This window comes from Diceros bicornis, chromosome 37 (assembly GCF_020826845.1).
Source record: "Diceros bicornis minor isolate mBicDic1 chromosome 37, mDicBic1.mat.cur, whole genome shotgun sequence".
Lineage (NCBI taxonomy): Eukaryota > Metazoa > Chordata > Mammalia > Perissodactyla > Rhinocerotidae > Diceros > Diceros bicornis.
This window is the reverse complement of record NC_080776.1, coordinates 21,472,319-21,490,137: the sequence shown is the minus strand read 5'-3', so window position 1 is coordinate 21,490,137 and position 17,819 is coordinate 21,472,319. Positions and strand designations below refer to the sequence as shown.

The 17,819-nt window shown below is 48.0% G+C and overlaps 1 protein-coding gene across 2 annotated transcripts in view; it reads right to left on the bottom strand.

Moving 5' to 3' along the window:
- DGKD (diacylglycerol kinase delta) overlaps positions 1–17,819 on the bottom strand; it is a 109,708-nt gene that overhangs the window by 78,318 nt on the left and 13,571 nt on the right. For both annotated transcript variants that reach the window (XM_058533242.1, XM_058533243.1), the window contains exon 2: positions 719–829. In XM_058533242.1, coding sequence (XP_058389225.1) covers positions 719–829 — 111 coding nt within the window. The remainder of the gene's footprint in view (positions 1–718; positions 830–17,819) is intronic.

The following is a 17,819-nucleotide window of genomic DNA, read 5'->3' as shown; positions in this document are numbered from 1 at the left end:
TAGTTTTACGGGTATATACTTATCTCCAAACTCATCAAGTTATGTACATTAAATATCTACAGCTTTTTGTATGCCAATTATATATTTTTTTAATAAACAATCTTATTTTGTGTGTGTGAGGAAGATTAGCCCTGAGCTAACATCTGATGCCAATCCTCCTCATTTTGCTGAGGAAGATTGACCCTGGGCTAATATCTGTGCCCATCTTCCTCTACTTTACATGGGACGCCACCACAGCACGGCTTGATAAGCAGTGCGTCGGTCCGCACCCGGTCCGTGCCCGGGGTTCTGAACCTGCGAACCCTGGCCGCCATAGCAGAGCGCACTTAACCACTACGCCACCAGGCCAGCCCCTGCCAATTATATTTTTTTAAAAATATATTTTAGTCAATAATAAGAGATTTATAAGCCTGTGACACCCCCAATCTTTCTGAAAGAAAGATATCCAACTGTAATGTGGTTATTTGTGACATTTCTCCTTTCCCCACTGGTGACAGAGGACATTAAAGAAAAAGGAAATGAATAAAAATCAATGTTTATAAGAAATAAAACATGCCTTAAAACAAAATAAGCACCCTAGAGTATTACGAAACTCACTGCAAATAACAGACCTAAGAATCCAAGGTTTTTCCCAGACGAGGACTCAGTACCCAAACCCTCCCCTGCAGCTCCTCTCTCTCAGCTTTTCCCTCGTGGAGTTTCCTCCACTGCTCCTCACCTTTGCGGTCTTTGCATAGTATAGTGTGCGCCCGCGAAGCTTAAAGTATCTCCTTTTTGATCGCTGGAAGGAATTGTTCTGTTTGGTCAGCGTCCCCTCCTTGATGATAGTCTGAAAGCACAGAAGCATATTCGTGAGCATGTGTCCCGCCGACCCGCACGCCGACAGGCCCGTGCACTCGTGTCTCTAACGGCCGAGGGCCTAACAGAAATACTTCACACTCTCCCCAGACCTTGACCTGTGGACAGACCAGGCACGCTGCAGGGGAGGGCTCACACAATTCTCTGAGGGACGATGGTGCACCTGAGTGGTGGGGGTGTCAGAGGCCCAAGGTGTGACCTGGATATACCCAGGGCATCAGCAGAAGGGGACACGAGGCTCACAGGACCAGAGTAGGCAGCGCGGGGCCAGTGCGTTCTCCAACTTCAGCATTTGGTATTTTTCAGCTATTCTTGGCCCTGTCTCCGTGTTGTCTGGCCTCCTGCCATTTCTCAGGATCCTGTTGCCAAAACTGTCGACGTAGGTTGCTGTGGGGTTCAGTGCGGCTCCAGGCCTGGACCCCACTCAGCCCTCACCCTATTCACAGGCCAGGCATGTGCATCTGCCCAGCCCGTGAGAGAGAAGCACCACAGGCAAGTCACTAAACTCATCTCATGCCACAAGTCTGATCAGGAGTTCTCTCAAGAGGATCAAGAGGGGGACGGCAGTCCACTCCCTTGGCCCCATCAATGCCAAGAAGGGCGCACAGCTTCTACTGGAGCTGTTTCCCTCAAGTTGTGTCCCACGGCTGGACACCTAACGGGACGAGGGAGCCCTACAGACCACTCAGAAGTTAAATGCTCCCAGAGCTACTTGCCATTAGACGCTCTGAACCACTCAGCACCACTAACACAGTCAAAACTAACAAACAACGAGCGTGAAACAAGAGCCTGGCTCTCAGCGACTGCACACTTTCTTTGACCCCCACCTAAGAGAAAGGTCCATTCTACACGAAGTCTCATCACTGAATGGAGGTAGAATGTACAAAAATTCTGTTCAAGGACAAGAATATTGGTTCAGAGAAGCTTTTGTTTAATACCTAATCCCACAAGCACTTTAGCACTTTAAGTTACTTTTTTCAAAAAGTATCTGTACGAAGCACTCGGGCACCTGGGGCCACTTAAGACGACGTAAGATGAAACCAGACACAGAAACCTCATGTCACCCAAATGTGCCAGGTCAGAAAGCAAGCAGAACACCGTGCTGTCCAGTCTCTCCACCAGTCTACTCCTAACGAGGAAGGGAGCGGACCTCGGATGCAGTGTGACCCGCCCCCGGAGAAGAACGCTGAAGAACGCCTCCCACCCCACACTCCACTACCTGGCCGAGCACCAGGACCCCCACCTGAGCAGCACAGCGCTCCAGGGTGTCCTGGGAATGCAGGCAGCGCTGCTCTGCTCCCTTTCCCCATCACCGGACGTCCTCTCCGTGAGCTCCCTGGGCAGGGTGGGCTGCACAGGTCCGCTCACGAGCACGTGCCGAGTAGGAGGGAACCTGTGCTGGCAGGGCCGTCCCGCCCGCACAGACAGCAACCCTCTCCACCTCCCCAGAGGATCAGCCCAGGAGGACACCACTGAGAACCTACCTATGCACATTCTGTGAATACTTCACCCCCTGCTCTCCCAGGTAATTAGAGTGCCAGGAGAAGAGAAGAGAGGACCCCAACACCACCCAGTGATCCAGGGAAGAAACACATCAACCACAGTCACAGCCTCTGAAACCTCCATCCCTAACTAAACAAAGGCTCTGGCTTTCCTGAAGGGCCGCAGCATGTGCCGAACAAGAACGAGGCTGACACGGAAGGCGGAGAGAGGGCTCACCCTCTGATCCCAGGAGCTCCAGATAGAAACCAGTCTGCAAGATGGAAGGACTGCAGGGCTGCTGTTTCCCAAGTCCACATGGTGACGCTCATTTCAGTGTGCTCTTCAAAGACACAGAACAGCTACGTCTGTCACAGCAATGCCACCCACGGACGCTGTACTACCCTCCAGGGGAGCCTCTCCTCCTGACCTCACGGGACTCCCTCACAGGCAAAGGCAGCTCTCCTCGCCCCCGTAGGTCTTCCTTACCTCTGCAGGGGAAGTAATCGCTTCCATCTCTTTCCTAAATGCAAATTAAAAAAAGAAGAAGAAGAAGAAGAAGCCCAGACCCAGAAAAGTTATAATAAGTTATCTTTACAGGATAAATGCTAGAGTATTTTTTCGAGTCTCCTGCTACACACCTCACACATAAAAGAAAAGCAAACTTAAAACACAATCCACACACACACACACACAAACCTTTCAGAAAGCGGATGAAGCTGCGATCTTGGGCTACCCAAGGAGAGCGGCCGTTCTATTTATAGAACGAGAGTGCTCAGAAAAAGACTCTGGTGGGTTTCAGCGGAAAAGGCTGGGGAAGAGATAAAGACCAGTATTTCTTTGAAGCTTTCTCAGAAACTGCATCTCTCCTCCTGATTCGCTGCTCATGAATACTATAGATATGCTGCAGAATATTTTTAAACACTCAGTCAAAAGCAATGAACTAAAAGTGGTCAAGAAAATAACACCCCTGAATAATCTGCCGCGTTTTGCATTTGGCAGCCTGTAAATGGCACCCACAGGAAACCCTGCTAGGCTGGCAGGGCTCCTCCTGACGCCCAGCAGAGCAGGGAACCAGAAGTCAAAAGCCCAGACCCCAAGTGCAGCCCACTCAGGGCAGCCTGCGCGGCCAGGCTCTTCGAATCGTTTTGTCAAGTGCTTTGCACAAACAAAAGGGCCAACTCTGTCCTTCAAGCAACCCAGGGCACCTTCATTACCATCAGGGACAAGAAACGACAGATTTGCAACACACACGGGCACTGAGAATCAGAGCAGCGAGTGGCAGAGTGAGCACCCCGCCCACCTGCAAACAGAGGAAGCAGATCCCCAGGCTGGACTCCAGGGAACGATCTGGCAGAGTATTCAGCCGGAGCCTACGCGTGACCCTGGGTGCCACGGCCACCCACTGACCAGACAGACAAGACAGGCGCACCTGGCCCACAGGCGAGCCCGGCCCGCACCTGCTGCAGGGGAAGCTCAAGTCTCTAGTCACCCCACTCAGGAGCAAAGAACTGAGTGAGGCAGCTCTGGAAATGCCCTTGAAAAAGGCTTCAACCCAGTGCGCAGAAAGAGGCGAGAACAGGCCCCACGAGCCCAGGTCAGACCCACCCGCCCACCAGGCATCCTCTGTCTTCAAGAGGCTGCGTGTGCCCAGTCGTGGGGTGAGGATGCCCCCTCTCTGCAAAGGCAGGGGGAGCCCCTTCCCTCAGCCCTCCCCTTCACTCCCTCCCCAGACACGCGGCCTCAGCACCGGCTCTGAGGGCTACAGGGACAGCTCAGACAGAGGAGGACAGAGGACGCGGGGCACCAGAGAGGGAACAACTCCCCCCGGAGGGAAGGATTCACAGAGCAGGTCTCAGAAGACAAGCAGAGTCTGAGCAGGCCAGGCAGAGAGGCCTGAAACCCTCAGAGCCCCACAGCCTCCTCTGGGCTGCAGACAGAGCCTGACAGGGTGGGGCCAGATGACTGACAGCCAGGCCTGTGGGTCACAGGGACCCTGAATCAGGGGGTGGTGTCTCCCTGCTGTACATTTTAGAAAGATGATTTTGGCTACAGGGTGGAGGAAAGGGAGAGGAGGGGAAACCGGGAGGCAGGGAGAACACTCCAGAAACTCCTGTAAGAGGGCCGCCAGCAACAACGAGCACCTAGGAGGAAGGACACATGGACACAGGCATGAGAGTGTTTGGGAAGAAGACCCACCATAGACGAAGGCGAGGAGGAGACAGGACAGGAACCTAGGCTGACTCCGGGGGTCTCATGGGTGAGGAAGCGGGCTTAGTTTTGGCCACACTGACTCTGTGAACCTCGAGGACACTGGGGGAGCTGAGTGGAGAGCCGGCAGCAGATATGTGGTAGGGGGTGTGAGAGAAAGTTTAACGGGGGAGATGGGTCAATGAAGTCCCTTATGGAGAAGGGGGGGAACAAGAGGAGGCCCAGGGAATGGGGAGCCCCAGGACGCCAACATTAGGCACAGAGAGGAGTGGGAGTCCAAAAAAGAGGATGAGAAGAAAGTATGCAGAAAACCAGGGGAGCGGACGTGAACACGCCAAGAAGACCACACTGACGTCCGGTACAGCAGCGAGGCCACAAATGGGGGCTGGGAGGAGGCAACAGAGGGGCCGAGGGGAGGTCACCAAGGACCTGCTGGAGCAGACTCGATGGCCCGACCCTTCGCCCGATGCCGAAGCCAGATCAAAGTGCACTGGATGTGAGTGGGATGGGAGGAAGCATAGATGGTAGGCTGTTCTTTTTTAACTTGCATGTTTCTTAACTTTTTATAAACACAGAATCACACTGTACATACCGTACTTTAACTTCCTGTTTTTTCTGTCATGATATATTGTCAACAACCTTCCATATTAGTCAATATATTTTTGTGGGCTACAGAGTATTTGTACTGATGTGCGTATATCATCAACTCACTCCCACTGCTGGGACATTTAGAACGCTTCCCGCTCAATACCACCAACAATGCTTCAAAGAACACTGCTCTCACGAAATATCTTACTCCTCAGAGCAAATTCTACACGTAGAATTTGGGGATCAAAGACAGCCCAGAAACAGGCGCTCGCAGATTTGAAAGCATGATGTGTGACAGCAGCAGCACTGCAGGCTGGGGTGGGGGTAGAGAAGGGACCAGTCAATGGACGGGGCTGAGACACAGGTTACCTAAGGGGAAAGATGCAACTGGTCCCTCACCTCACACCACAGACAAAAGGCAGTTCCAGATGGACTACAGGGTCAATGCAAAAGAAAAAACTCGCAAAGTTTCAGCAGACAATACAGGAGAATTTCTTTACAAGCTTGGGATTGGGGAATTTTCTTAAATAGGACTAATACTAAACATAAACTATAAGACTGCCAAAGCCAACCATATTCCAACTGAGAACTTGTGCTCATCAAAGACACTTTACAAAGAAAGAGAAGAGAGAAGCTGCCATCTGGGAGAAGATACGCACGAAATTGCCAACAGCTCGAGCCAGCAACCAGAACATTGTGAGAACCCCTGCAAAACGGTAACAAAGAAAAATAAACTACCAAAAGGAACACTGGCAGAAGGCATGAACCGGAAAGTCGAATGGTGACTAAAAGATGTTGCAAGGCAGGAGGCTGGACAGAGGAGCCCTGGCGTGACACCCTAGAGCTCTGCAGGGTGACAGGCTCACACATGTAGTTTATCATGTGCCTCAAAGCTTACATGTGTGTTGCATATTATTAGTATGTAAAAAGATAAAAGAGCAAAAGTGAGCTCTCAGGCAGAGCTTGGCTGATGCTGTCAGTGTCCCATGCAGGTAACTGTGAGAACTGCCACATTTCCTGAGGAGACGAGGATAGGGGCCAGGAAATAAAGGGGGAGGAGGATAAAATAAAAGAAGAAAGGAGTGAAAACTCAGCCAAATGTTCACTTCAGCCATCTATCTGTCCCTAAATCTTTTCAGTCCTTCAACAAAAAACCACAGGAACCTGACTATGTTAGGCAACACCATTCAAATTTACGAAGTCCCAAAAAAGTGGGGATATTACATAAAAGTTAATAAACAAAAGAACTATTAAAATGCTTCAATGCGGGCCAGCCCCGTGGCGTAGCAGTTAAGTGCGCACGCTCCGCTGCTGGCAGCCCGGGTTCGGATTCCAGGCACGCACTGACGTGCCGCTTGTCGGGCCATGCTGTGGCGGCGTCCCACATAAAGTGGAGGAAGATGGGCATGGATGTTAGCTCAGGGCCAGTCTTCCTCAGCAAAAAAAGAAAAGAAAAAAAGAGGATTGGCATGGATGTTAGCTCAGGGCTGATCTTCCTCACAAAAAAAAAAAAGTTTCAATGGAAAGAAGCTAGCAGTAGGGCGTAGCCCCATGGCATAGTAGTTAGGTTCAGCACACTCCGTTTCGGCGGCCCAGGTTAGCAGGTTTGGATCTCAGGCACAGACCTACACCACTGGAAAGCCGTGCTGTGGCAGTGACCCACACACAAAATAGAGGAAGACTGACACAGATGTTAGCTCAGGGCTAATCTTCCTCAAGCCAAAAAAGAAGAGGATTGGCAATAGATGTTAGCTCAGGGCGAATCTTCCTCAGCAAAAAAAAAAAAAAGAAGAAGAAGAAGAAGAAGCTAGTAAAACTTACTACCTTAAATTTGCACACCACTTGAAATTTTCATGAGCATTTCTATATCTATTTGCCTTCTTAACAGAACAAACATTTGTGGTCTATGAGACAGACACTAATATTCCAACTGACAAATAAGAAAACTGGTCACCAAGAGACTGAGTCATTTGTCCAAGGCTAAACAGCTAATAACAGACCACAAAAGAAATGTCAGGCCTCCTCACTCTTATCTCGAACCTTCTTCTACAGTTTCTAATTTATGAACACCATAATTCATAAATCGGAAACAACCAGAAAATAATTTGTTCATAAAACATAAGGCATGCACACCACATATAAAGACCTCTGGGTTATTTTAAACACTGACTGAGTACCCACCATACCTACCACGTACAAATGAGCTATTTTTACCTTTTAATCTCACACCAACTTTGGAGGTATGTTATAAGATTCTCCCATTTTATAGATTAGGAAACTGAAGGTCAAAAGAATTAAGGCCTCACTTGAGGCCACACGGCTAGCAAATGGAAGACCTGGAATTCAAATCTGAGACCTAAATAGCCAGGCCAAAAATATTTGTTGAAAAAATGAAACAAGCATAAATATCTACTGATAACTCTAATTTAAATAAATTAGGCAAAGGTGAATTCTTTCATCTATTCAAAACACCACCCACAAACCCATCCTGATTCAGATCTACCATCTTGATTCAGGTCTTATCCCATCCCAGTTTGCACACGTAGGGCCACAACTGCACGCTGCACACCTCAGTGTCTCCACGGCACCAACAGCCAGCAGGAGAGGGAGACCGAGGCACACTTGGGTAACTGCTGTGCTGGAGAATTCCTCTCAACTCTGCAGAGCCAGGCCCTGCCTCGGGTGCTGCCAAGTCTGACACAAAGGCACCCACCTGAGGTTTTTTCTAAAGACCCCAAAACCCAATAACTCATGGGAAAAAGACAGCCCTTTTCTTACCAATCAAGAGAAGCCAATTTCCTCTTTGCACTACCTGGTTTTCCTCCTTCGATGCAATACTCCCAAGATTAAAAGCTACCATGTCCCAAAGCCCCTATGCCATTTAAAGTTCCACTGAGAGGAAGGGAGATGCCTCATTCCTGTCCCCACTAATATGAGGAAGAACCAAAGCAGAAAAGCCAAAAAGTGGCCACAAAATGTAATGCCCAAATCCCCCAGAGGAGCTGCTCCAGGATCTGCCCTCCATTTGGGGTTCACTCCATGTTCCCTAAGTCTGGGGGCACTTCTATTACTGTGGATGGCCTCACTCCTCCCCTCCTTGCTAACACAGTCTCAATTCTGAATGGGCTGGTTGTACCAAGTGTGGCCAGTCATCACAGGCCTGATCCCACTTCCCCAGTCCTGGCCACACGAGTCAGTCTTGGTGAAAAAGACCTACACATACGCCCTGCTGGGGCTGGGGAGGTGGAGGAGATGCTTCACTGATACGTGGGAACACATGTGGCTTCAACTCCCCCTTCCCCCTCCTTCTTGCCTTGAATGCAGACACCGTGGTCAGAGCTGTGGCAGCCATGTTGAGGCCATGAGGTGGCAAGCCAGCAGTCTAAAGCTAGTGAGGCAGAAAGGCAGAAACAATCTGGGTCCCACTGGCATCATCAACCTGCCAAATGCACACCCGTCTAACAAGGCTGGGTTGGCTGAGTTAGCTGCTGTGGGGTCACCATCAACGGCTACTCTGTCACTAAGCACTGGCGTCCCAGGGTCCAAGGCCCCACGCCCGAAGTGTAATTCATCTCAAACCACTGTCTTCACCAACCCCTTCCTTTCTAACTTGCCCCACCATAGCTCCTCTTTAGTTAACAGCACCACCAACGCTGAAAGACATATCAGACCTGCTCCACTCTTCCCTCCCTCACCCCCCACTCCTAACTGGTTACTCAGTATCAATGTCACTTGTTAAAACAACTCAAGATTCTGCCCCTTCTTCAGGCTCTCTGCCATCAGCTTAGTTTAGATCCCCACCTCAGGCTTAAACTACTCTGTCTCCTGTCTCTGTGCCTCAGCGTCTCTCATGTGTGACCCAGACCACCCGAATCAGAACCCCGGAAACGCTTGTTAAAAATGCAAATCAGGGGCCGGCCCAGTGGCGTAGCAGTTAAGTTCACACGCTCCACTTTGGCGGTCCGGCCCGGGGTTCACAGGTTCAGATCCCACTCGCGGACCGATGCACTGCTCATCAAGCCATGCTGTGGCAGGCATCCCACATATAAAATAGAGGAAGATGAGCACAGACGCTAACTCGGGGCTGATCTTCCTCACAAAAAAAAAATGCAAATCACTCTCTGGAATCCTGGAACGTGAATTTCTGACAGGGCCCCCGCCAGACTTATGCACACTGAAGTCTGAGAATCCCTGCTCCTCCGTTCTCTGTCCACCCTCCCTCCAGCCTGCTGCAGAGTCCTCTGGTGGCTCAACTCCAACAGCCAGTAGAATCACCCGGCAAGCTTCGAAACATGCTGACACCGGGGCCCCACCCCACCAGAGAAATGAGAATCTCTGGGGGGACCACGGAGCCATAGAGATTCAAAGCTCCCTGAGGATTCGAGTAAGCACTCCCCCTAAGCAAAGCGCCCGCCACCACTCATGAAACTCCCCCTGCTTTCCTGTGCGTCTAGGACCGTGGCCCACAGGGCTCTTCCCAATGGACAGGCTCCTCTCCCACCCACCCCAGGGCCTCCTACGGCAGCGCCACAACCATGTGACCCAAGCAACTGGCTCCTTTACGGCCCCTGCTTTCGGACAGACCCTTCCTCTGCCTGGAATTCGACTGGGGCTGGGAAACTCCTGTGCTTGAGACCCAGGCCAAACGCTGCCACCTCCAGGAGCCTCTGGCTCCTGTCTGCTTTGCACCCTCCGACTCCCCGTCGAGAGGCTCTCCCTCACCATCAAGGAGTCCCAAGGGCCCGGCCGTCTCCCTGAGCTTAAGCACCCGGTGCCCAGCACAGGGCACTCTGAGGAAACTGTCTGCAAAACAGCGTCAAGGGCTAGCATCCTTAATCTATAAAGAGCTTCTAAAAATTGAGAAGAAACTGACAACCCAATAGAAAAACGGGCGAAAAATATGAACAACCATTTCACAAAAAAATAAATAAAAACGGCCCTTAAACTCTTGAAAAGATGCTCAACCTTGTTCATAATAACAGAAAACAAACCAAAACTAAACTAAAATACTATCCTCACCAACAGACTGACCAAAAAACAAATAGACAACACGCTGTATGGGCGAGGCTGTGGGGAAAGGCACTCTCCAACATGGATCCGACTGTGGGCTGAGATGGGCCCTGAGGACGGGACTCCAGCAAACACCAGCGAACCACGCAGGCATCTACCCTCTAGCCCACTCCAAGGAGCCTATGCCACAGATACTCTGGCCAAAATATAAAATGAGGTTTGTATGAGGCTATTTGCTGCAAAATATTACAGCAAAAGACTGAAAATAATCCAAGTGGTTGAATAAACTACGTTACACTCAAAAAACGAATACTATACGATTGTAAAAGGAATGGGGAAGATCTTTATACAGCCATGGAATGATCTCCAGATTATGTCAGGAGAAAAAAAAAAAGGTGCAGAACACATAGGAGCATGCTATATCTTTTATGTAAAAAGGATGTGTGCGTGTGTGTGTGCATGTGCAGACGGAAAGAAAACTTAAAAGCAAATGTGTGCATATATTATTTTTAAGTTTTCAAACAGAAACAATGGAAGCATAAACCAAAATAACAAAAATGGTCAAATGGTTACCTATCAGGGGAGGGAGGGACCTAAGAGCCGAGACAGGGAAGGTGCCAGGCCTCTGGGAAGGTACCTACATTTAAAAGGACTCTGCAGGGCAGCAGCACCGAGGAGAGCGACCTCGGCCCACCTCTGAGGGCTTTCCACAGATGACCCCATTTCACGTACACAGCGACCCTCCGAGGGAGGCACCGCCAACATTCCCATTTCACAGAAACACGGGCAGGAAAAGAAAGACAGAGTCAGTATTTGTGGTGTGCCTACTCTGCACCAGGAATGTGGTTTTCATCAGGATTTCATTTAATCTTTGCCACCTTGTGAAGAGCCCCTACCCCATCTCACTGATGAGGAAACTGAAGTCCAGAGAGGACCTCTACCTACAGAGAACGGACCCAGGTGGGGTTCAAACCCAGGTCTGTCTGATTTCAACTCTCTCCATGCTTCAGTATGAAGTGAAAAAAAATGTCTGCTTGAGGAAAGGTTTTCTTTTCACTTTTTTGTTTTTACAAGTTAGATAAGACTATGTCATAACTAATCCTCCCACGTTTGTGGGGTGAACGTGTGGACAAATGTGTACGGATCAAGGCACAACCCACCTCCACTACACACAGAGTGGGCGGACCCGGGCCGCCAGCAGCAGGAGAGTTGTCCCAGTACACACACGTGCTGTGGCTCGGTTGAGGCAGCAAGGACTCAGCGGCTCCTGTGAGCCTACAGTCAGGGCCCCCTCTCTGTGGACGGAGGAAGGAGATGCACTCTGTTTCAACAAGTATCTACTGCAGTGCAAGCACTGCTGGGACACAACGATGGACAAGACGGGACCCTCGACCTTTAAGGAAATGGCCCACTGGTGGAGGGATACTTTTACTAAGTAAAAAGCACCATGAGGGCCGGGCCCGTGGCTTAGCGGTTAGGTGCACACGCTCCGCTACTGGCGGCCCAGGTTCGGATCCCGGGCGCGCACTGACGCACCGCTTCTCCGGCCATGCTGAGGCCGCGTCCCACATACAGCAACTAGAAGGATGTGCAACTATGACGTACAACTATCTACTGGGGCTTTGGGGAAAAAAAAAGGAGGAGGATTGGCAACAGATGTTAGCTCAGAGCCGGTCTTCCTCAGCAAAAAGAGGAGGACTCACATGGATGTTAGCTCAGGGCTGATCTTCCTCACAAAAAATAAAAAAATAAAAATAAATAAATAAATAAAAAGCACCATGAGAATCTGCTTTAAATGCTCAGAAAAAAGTGGGGCTCGGCGGTGGAGACAGATGAAACAAGAGAGACACAACTCTGACGGCTGTTTAGACTGGGTGATTGATGAAACTCCTCTCTCCACTTTTGTGTACGTTTGGAAATTTCCATGACAGAGGTACAGACAGGGAGCTCTGGAAATTCAGAAGTGAACGAGACACACCAGAGGCCCGAAGGCAAGGCCTGAGGCTGCTGCTGCTACTTGGGCTGAAAGCAGCCGCTCCCGCCACCCCGCCACCCCGCTTTCCTGACCTGTCCACCCCACCTCAGGGCGCCGTGCAGAGCAGAAAACACCAGAGAACACAGCTCAGACACTGCAAAGGGGCTACACAAATGTCAGGCAGCATCAAACCATCTTGATTCACCTTCTTCCTCCCTGGGCACGTGCCCACCCCACTGTCCCTTGCCTGTTTTCAGAAGTTAGGTGGAAATAAAGTCCTGTGGCTAACAGTCCAGCTCTAGGCTGACGTGGTCACTGGAGGTTGCTTCTTCTTCACTTGAGAACACTCCGAGTCCAGCCACTGCTAACACCTGCCACTAACATCCTGAGACAACATCCTTCCAGTGTGCTTTCAGTGAGCAAATAAAACAGAGAAGTGGGGGTATATAATATACAAATCATTTAATAACCTGCTTTTCCAAGTAATATATTGTGACCAGACCTGCTTTTATTTTGTTTTGTTTCTCTATAGCCTATTTATACTTCATTTATTCAAATGCTTAAGGACGCTGACATAATTATGAACACATCTAAGAAACCAACAGCGTTTCATACATCAACTAGTTTCAACGTCAGACTAAAATATATCTTATTTATATCAAGACCTTGAACTCTCTGCTTAGATTAGTTTAGATTTATTTTCAACACAGGAGTTAAAAGTTTAAACAAAGGGAAACATAACTAAGATGTTCCATACAATGCATACATTTATTAGGGGACTACGAAATTTAAATCCTATGTTTTCACAAGCATGTCCTTTTGTATATCTGGCTCCTTAAACTTAATCCATTTTGATCCGACAGTTCAAACTGTTTCAACTGTGTTTTAGGACATTCCAGAGAAGAGATGGAAGGCAGACTCTTCTCCACCTTCTGCAACTAGAGCAAGCATCCCAAACCATCGGTGTCTAGACGGCCACTCTTACCATCAGGAATCTTCAATTAAAAGGTAACATGTTATGCTTCCATTTGTTTTCCTTAATATGAAATAATAATTCTTATTTTAGACAATGCAGAAAAATAGAAATAAAAATAACCCAACTTGCACCACCCAGCACGATCCCTGACATCAGTTTGAAAACTTCCCTCACCTTACCTCCCATGTACATTGTTTTGCCCACAGCTGAATGGCATTCTGTACACACTGCCTCCCTGTTTCCCCAGCATCACAAAGGACTGTCCACGTTACTGCCTTCCTCAATCACCTGAACGGCTGCATTTGGCACAAGAGCAGCACCTCACTCTGCCACGGCCCAGCTGTATGGCCCGATGGGCGCCTTGGTCACCTCATGGCAACCTTCATGCAGCTGTGAAGGTGAAGTAAGACCACCCACACACAGCGCGCGGCGCAGGACCAGCACCCAACAGGTGTCAGCTATTGTCATTAACTCACTGAGTCATTACATTAGAGTGTTCCGGGGTTCGCAACTTTTTATACTTAATGGTGCAATGAACATGTTGTCCATTACGCTTTTTCATATTTAAGATTATTTCCCCAGGATAGGGTCCCACTGGTGGAATTATTGAGTCAAGGGTATGCACTTTCTTTGAGGTTTTCACACACGTCACCAAATTGCTTCCCCAAATGGTTATACCCATGTGTGCTGCCAGAGGGTAGAGAAGCCAGCTACAGGGTTTCTATAAACAGCAAAATTCCAGCTCATACACAATACTGGTTAGATATAAAAGAACACTCAGACAATCATGACCACTAGACAGTAAACATACACTGAGACAATTAGACTCGTACCTCAGTCTTGACAAACCTGGATTTACTCCCCTCTTAAGGTACATGAAAACTTGCAGCCACCACAGAGAGAAGGGAGATAAAGGACAATTTCCCAGACTTCCTTTCTCGCACAGCGTATGTGTACGAGTCCATCTTTATCAAAGCGTTCAGATACAAAGACTATCAAACGGGACGGGATTTAATGAGATGTGTGTTTATTTCAAATTTTCCCAAACCAAGAAAAGAACTGAATTAAGCGCATACTCTCAACCTTGAAACATAGAGGAGTTCTACAGCAGTAAAAATTCTGAGATGCAGACATTTCCTTTTAGACCCTTTAAATGTGTAAATGTCTCATAACCTTCCATAAGAATGACTCTATTAAGCATCACTTTATGAACCCTACTGAGTCCAATCCAAAATGGTCATGATTACCAACCAGGCCTGAAGAGCTCATTGGCAGGGTCTAAGCATTACAGGGTATACAGCTTGAGAGGCAGAATCCAGCTGGAAAAAGTGGTCCCCTTCAACAAATGGTGCCGGAACACCTGCGTATTCACAAGCAAAAGAAGGAAGTTGGACCTTTACCTCACACCACGTACAAAAATTAACTCAGAATAGATCAAAGACTAAATATAAGAGCTAAAATTATAAAACTCTCAGAAGAAAACACAGGCATACATCTTCTTGACCTCAGATTTGGTAATGGTTTCTTTTTTTTTTTTTTTTTATAATTTTATTTATTTCTTTATTTTTTCCCCCCAAGCCCCAGTAGATAGTTGTATGTCATAGCTGCACATCCTTCTAGTTGCTGTATGTGGGACTCGGCCTCAGCATGGCCAGAAAAGCGCTGTGTTGGTGCGCGCCCGGGATCCGAACCCGGGCCGCCAGCAGCAGAGCATGCACACTTAACCGCTAAGCCACGGGGCCGGCCCGGTAATGGTTTCTTAAATATAATACCAAAAGCACAAGCAAAAAAAAAAAAGAAAAAAATAGATAAACCGAACATCAAAATTAAAAACTTTTGTGCATCAAAGGACACTATCAAGAGAGTGAAAAAACAACCCACAGAACGGGAGAAAATATTTGCAAATCATATATCTGATAGGGTCTAGTATCCAGAATACATAAAGAACTCTTACAACTCAACAACAAAAAGATAGGGCCGGCCCCGTGGCTTAGCAGTTAAGTATGCATGCTCCGCTGCTGGCGGCCCGGGTTCGGATCCCGGGCGCGCACTGACGCACCACTTCTCCAGCCACGCTGAGGCCGTGTCCCACATACAGCAACTAGAAGGATGTGCAACTATGACATACAACTATCTACTGGGGTTTTGGGGGGAAAAATAAATTAATTAATTAATTAAAAAAAAAAACAAAAAAACAAAAAGATAACCCAATTTAAAAATGGGCAAAGGACTGGAACAGACATTTCTCCAAAGAAGATATGCAAATGGCCAACAAGCACATGAAAAGATGCTCAACATCATTAGTCATTAAGGAAATGCAAATCAATACCATGAGATACCACTTCACACCCACCAGGATAGCCATAATAAAAAAAAAAACACAAAATAACAAGTATTGGCAAGTATGGAGAAACTGGAACTCTCATATATTGCTGTTGGAAATGTAAAATGGTGCAGCCATTGTGAAAAACAGTTTGGAGGTATTTTAATAAGGTAAACACAGAAATATCCAACAATTCCACTCCCTAGGTATATAACCAAAAGAACTGAAAATAGGCATTCAAACAATAACTTGTTCATAGCAGCTCTATTTACAATAACCAAAGGGTAGAAGCAATGCAAATACACATCAACAGATGAACGGATAAACAAAATGTGGTATATCCATACAATGGAATACTATTCAGCCATAAAAAAGGAATAAAGTAGTGACACACTACAATATGGATGAACCTTGAAAACACATGCTAAGGAAAAGATGCCAGACACAAAAGGCCACATAGTGTATGATTCCATTTGTATGAAACATCCAGAATAGGCAAATCCATAGACACAGAAAGCAGATTAGTGCTTGCCAGGAGCTGGGGAGGAGGGGGGAATGGGGAGAAACTGCTTAATGGGTAAAGGGTTTCCATGTGGAAGATAGAAAAGTTCTGGAACTAAATAGTGGTGATGGTTGCACAATACTGTTAAGGTACTTAATGCCACTGAACTGTACATTTAAAATGGTTAAAATGGTAAATAAAAATAGAAGAAAAAGAAAGTGAGTAGCCCTCTTCCATCCTGCCACAAGGACAAAGCACTGGCCACCCTGGAGCCTGGGGTGTACCTCCCCATCGTGGGGCCAGAGGAGCTCAGGAAAACCACCCAACTCAGGCACCCTTCACCTCCAGACGCAGGAGAGCAGAGTCAGCCAGGAGTCGGGGGTACGCGACCCAAAACATCCCACTACTGAGAGCGAGGTGGCGGGAGAGCCCGCCCAGAGCCACAGAGCCACAGCACCGGACCTGTGGCCAGTCTCAGGGGACGCACACCTCCTCCAGGAGCCAAGCACCCAGCTAATGGGTGCACCCAACCCGCAGAGTGGCAAACACCATTCAAGGATGAACAAACCCAAACAAAAACGTGGAGGTGGGAGGTTGAAGACATACCATAAAGCACATGCATAAATCTGAAATGAATTATCACTGAAACGGAAGACCATTTTAGAAATATGTGCTCCTTGTTGTAAGATTACAGGAAGACACTGCCTCTATTAAAAAATTAAAATTTTTTATAGGACAGGGAGCACAAAAATGAGAACAGGATGAAATTAAAAGAACCAGCTAAGACACAGGCAATGATTAGAAAAGGAGGCAAAAATAATCACTCGACAGCAGAATTAAAATCCACATGGAAGGGTCTAAAGGGAAAAATGTACACTGCAGAAAACGTCATTGGTGGTGACAGGACAAAATTGAGATGCTCATAGAATGCTGCGGGATACAGAGGCGAGGAGAAAATACTGAGAGAAAAGCTCATGGACTGAGTGGTGAAGGGACAGATCGTCTAACCTACTAATAACAAGAACCACCCAAAGGAACACCAGATAAACGAAGATGCAAAAATCAGAGGCAGAGGAGACGAAAGCTGTCCAACTCACTTTACCACAGCCCAAGAAAGGCAAGCAAAGACCCGCCAGCCTGCGGGGCTGCAACCACTGGGTGCTGCGCGTCCTGGGCACAGGAGGGAGGAGGGCAGCATTGCCGTGGGCCGTGGGCCAGCCACCTCTGCCACAGGACACAAGCCGGGTCCTCTGCCCCACAACCCCACCTCTGGGCTAACAGACAGACTGTGACACAGCAAGCAAGCGCTCAAAGACCAAAGAGCCAGCTTGCAGGGGCTCTCCTGGGAAAACAGGGACAATCTGAGCATCAAAAACAATGACTGTAACTCACTGTAAAACACTGAATAAAATAGACATGAAGCCACAGTGATACTCCACTGCCCCAAACAAGAGAGAAAGCCAAAGAAAAGGAAACATTTGCCTCCACTGGGGATGACTATTCTACCAAATCCTTACTTTGAAAATTGGTAATTAAACAGAGAGAATCCAGCAATTACCCTGCCTTTTTAGGAGGAACCGCAGTCCTTGCCCAGGTGAAGTGGGAAGAATTTACAGAAGACCAACAGATATATGTGGAAGAAATGACAAGGGGTAGGGGGATCTCCACTTTGCAAACTCTTAATAAAACTGATTCAGGCAAGTATTCTGTATGAATGCTGAAAACCATTTGGTGAAAAGTTGTTGGAGAAAATGATATTTGCATGGCGCCCAGGAACCATCTCATAGATTACTTCCTAATAGCAAAGAGGGAAATCCACATTTCCAGTGGAAAGATCTAGAATCTCCACATAAACCAGATGATGACACAGCAGAGGAGACAGCCTGACAAGACACAG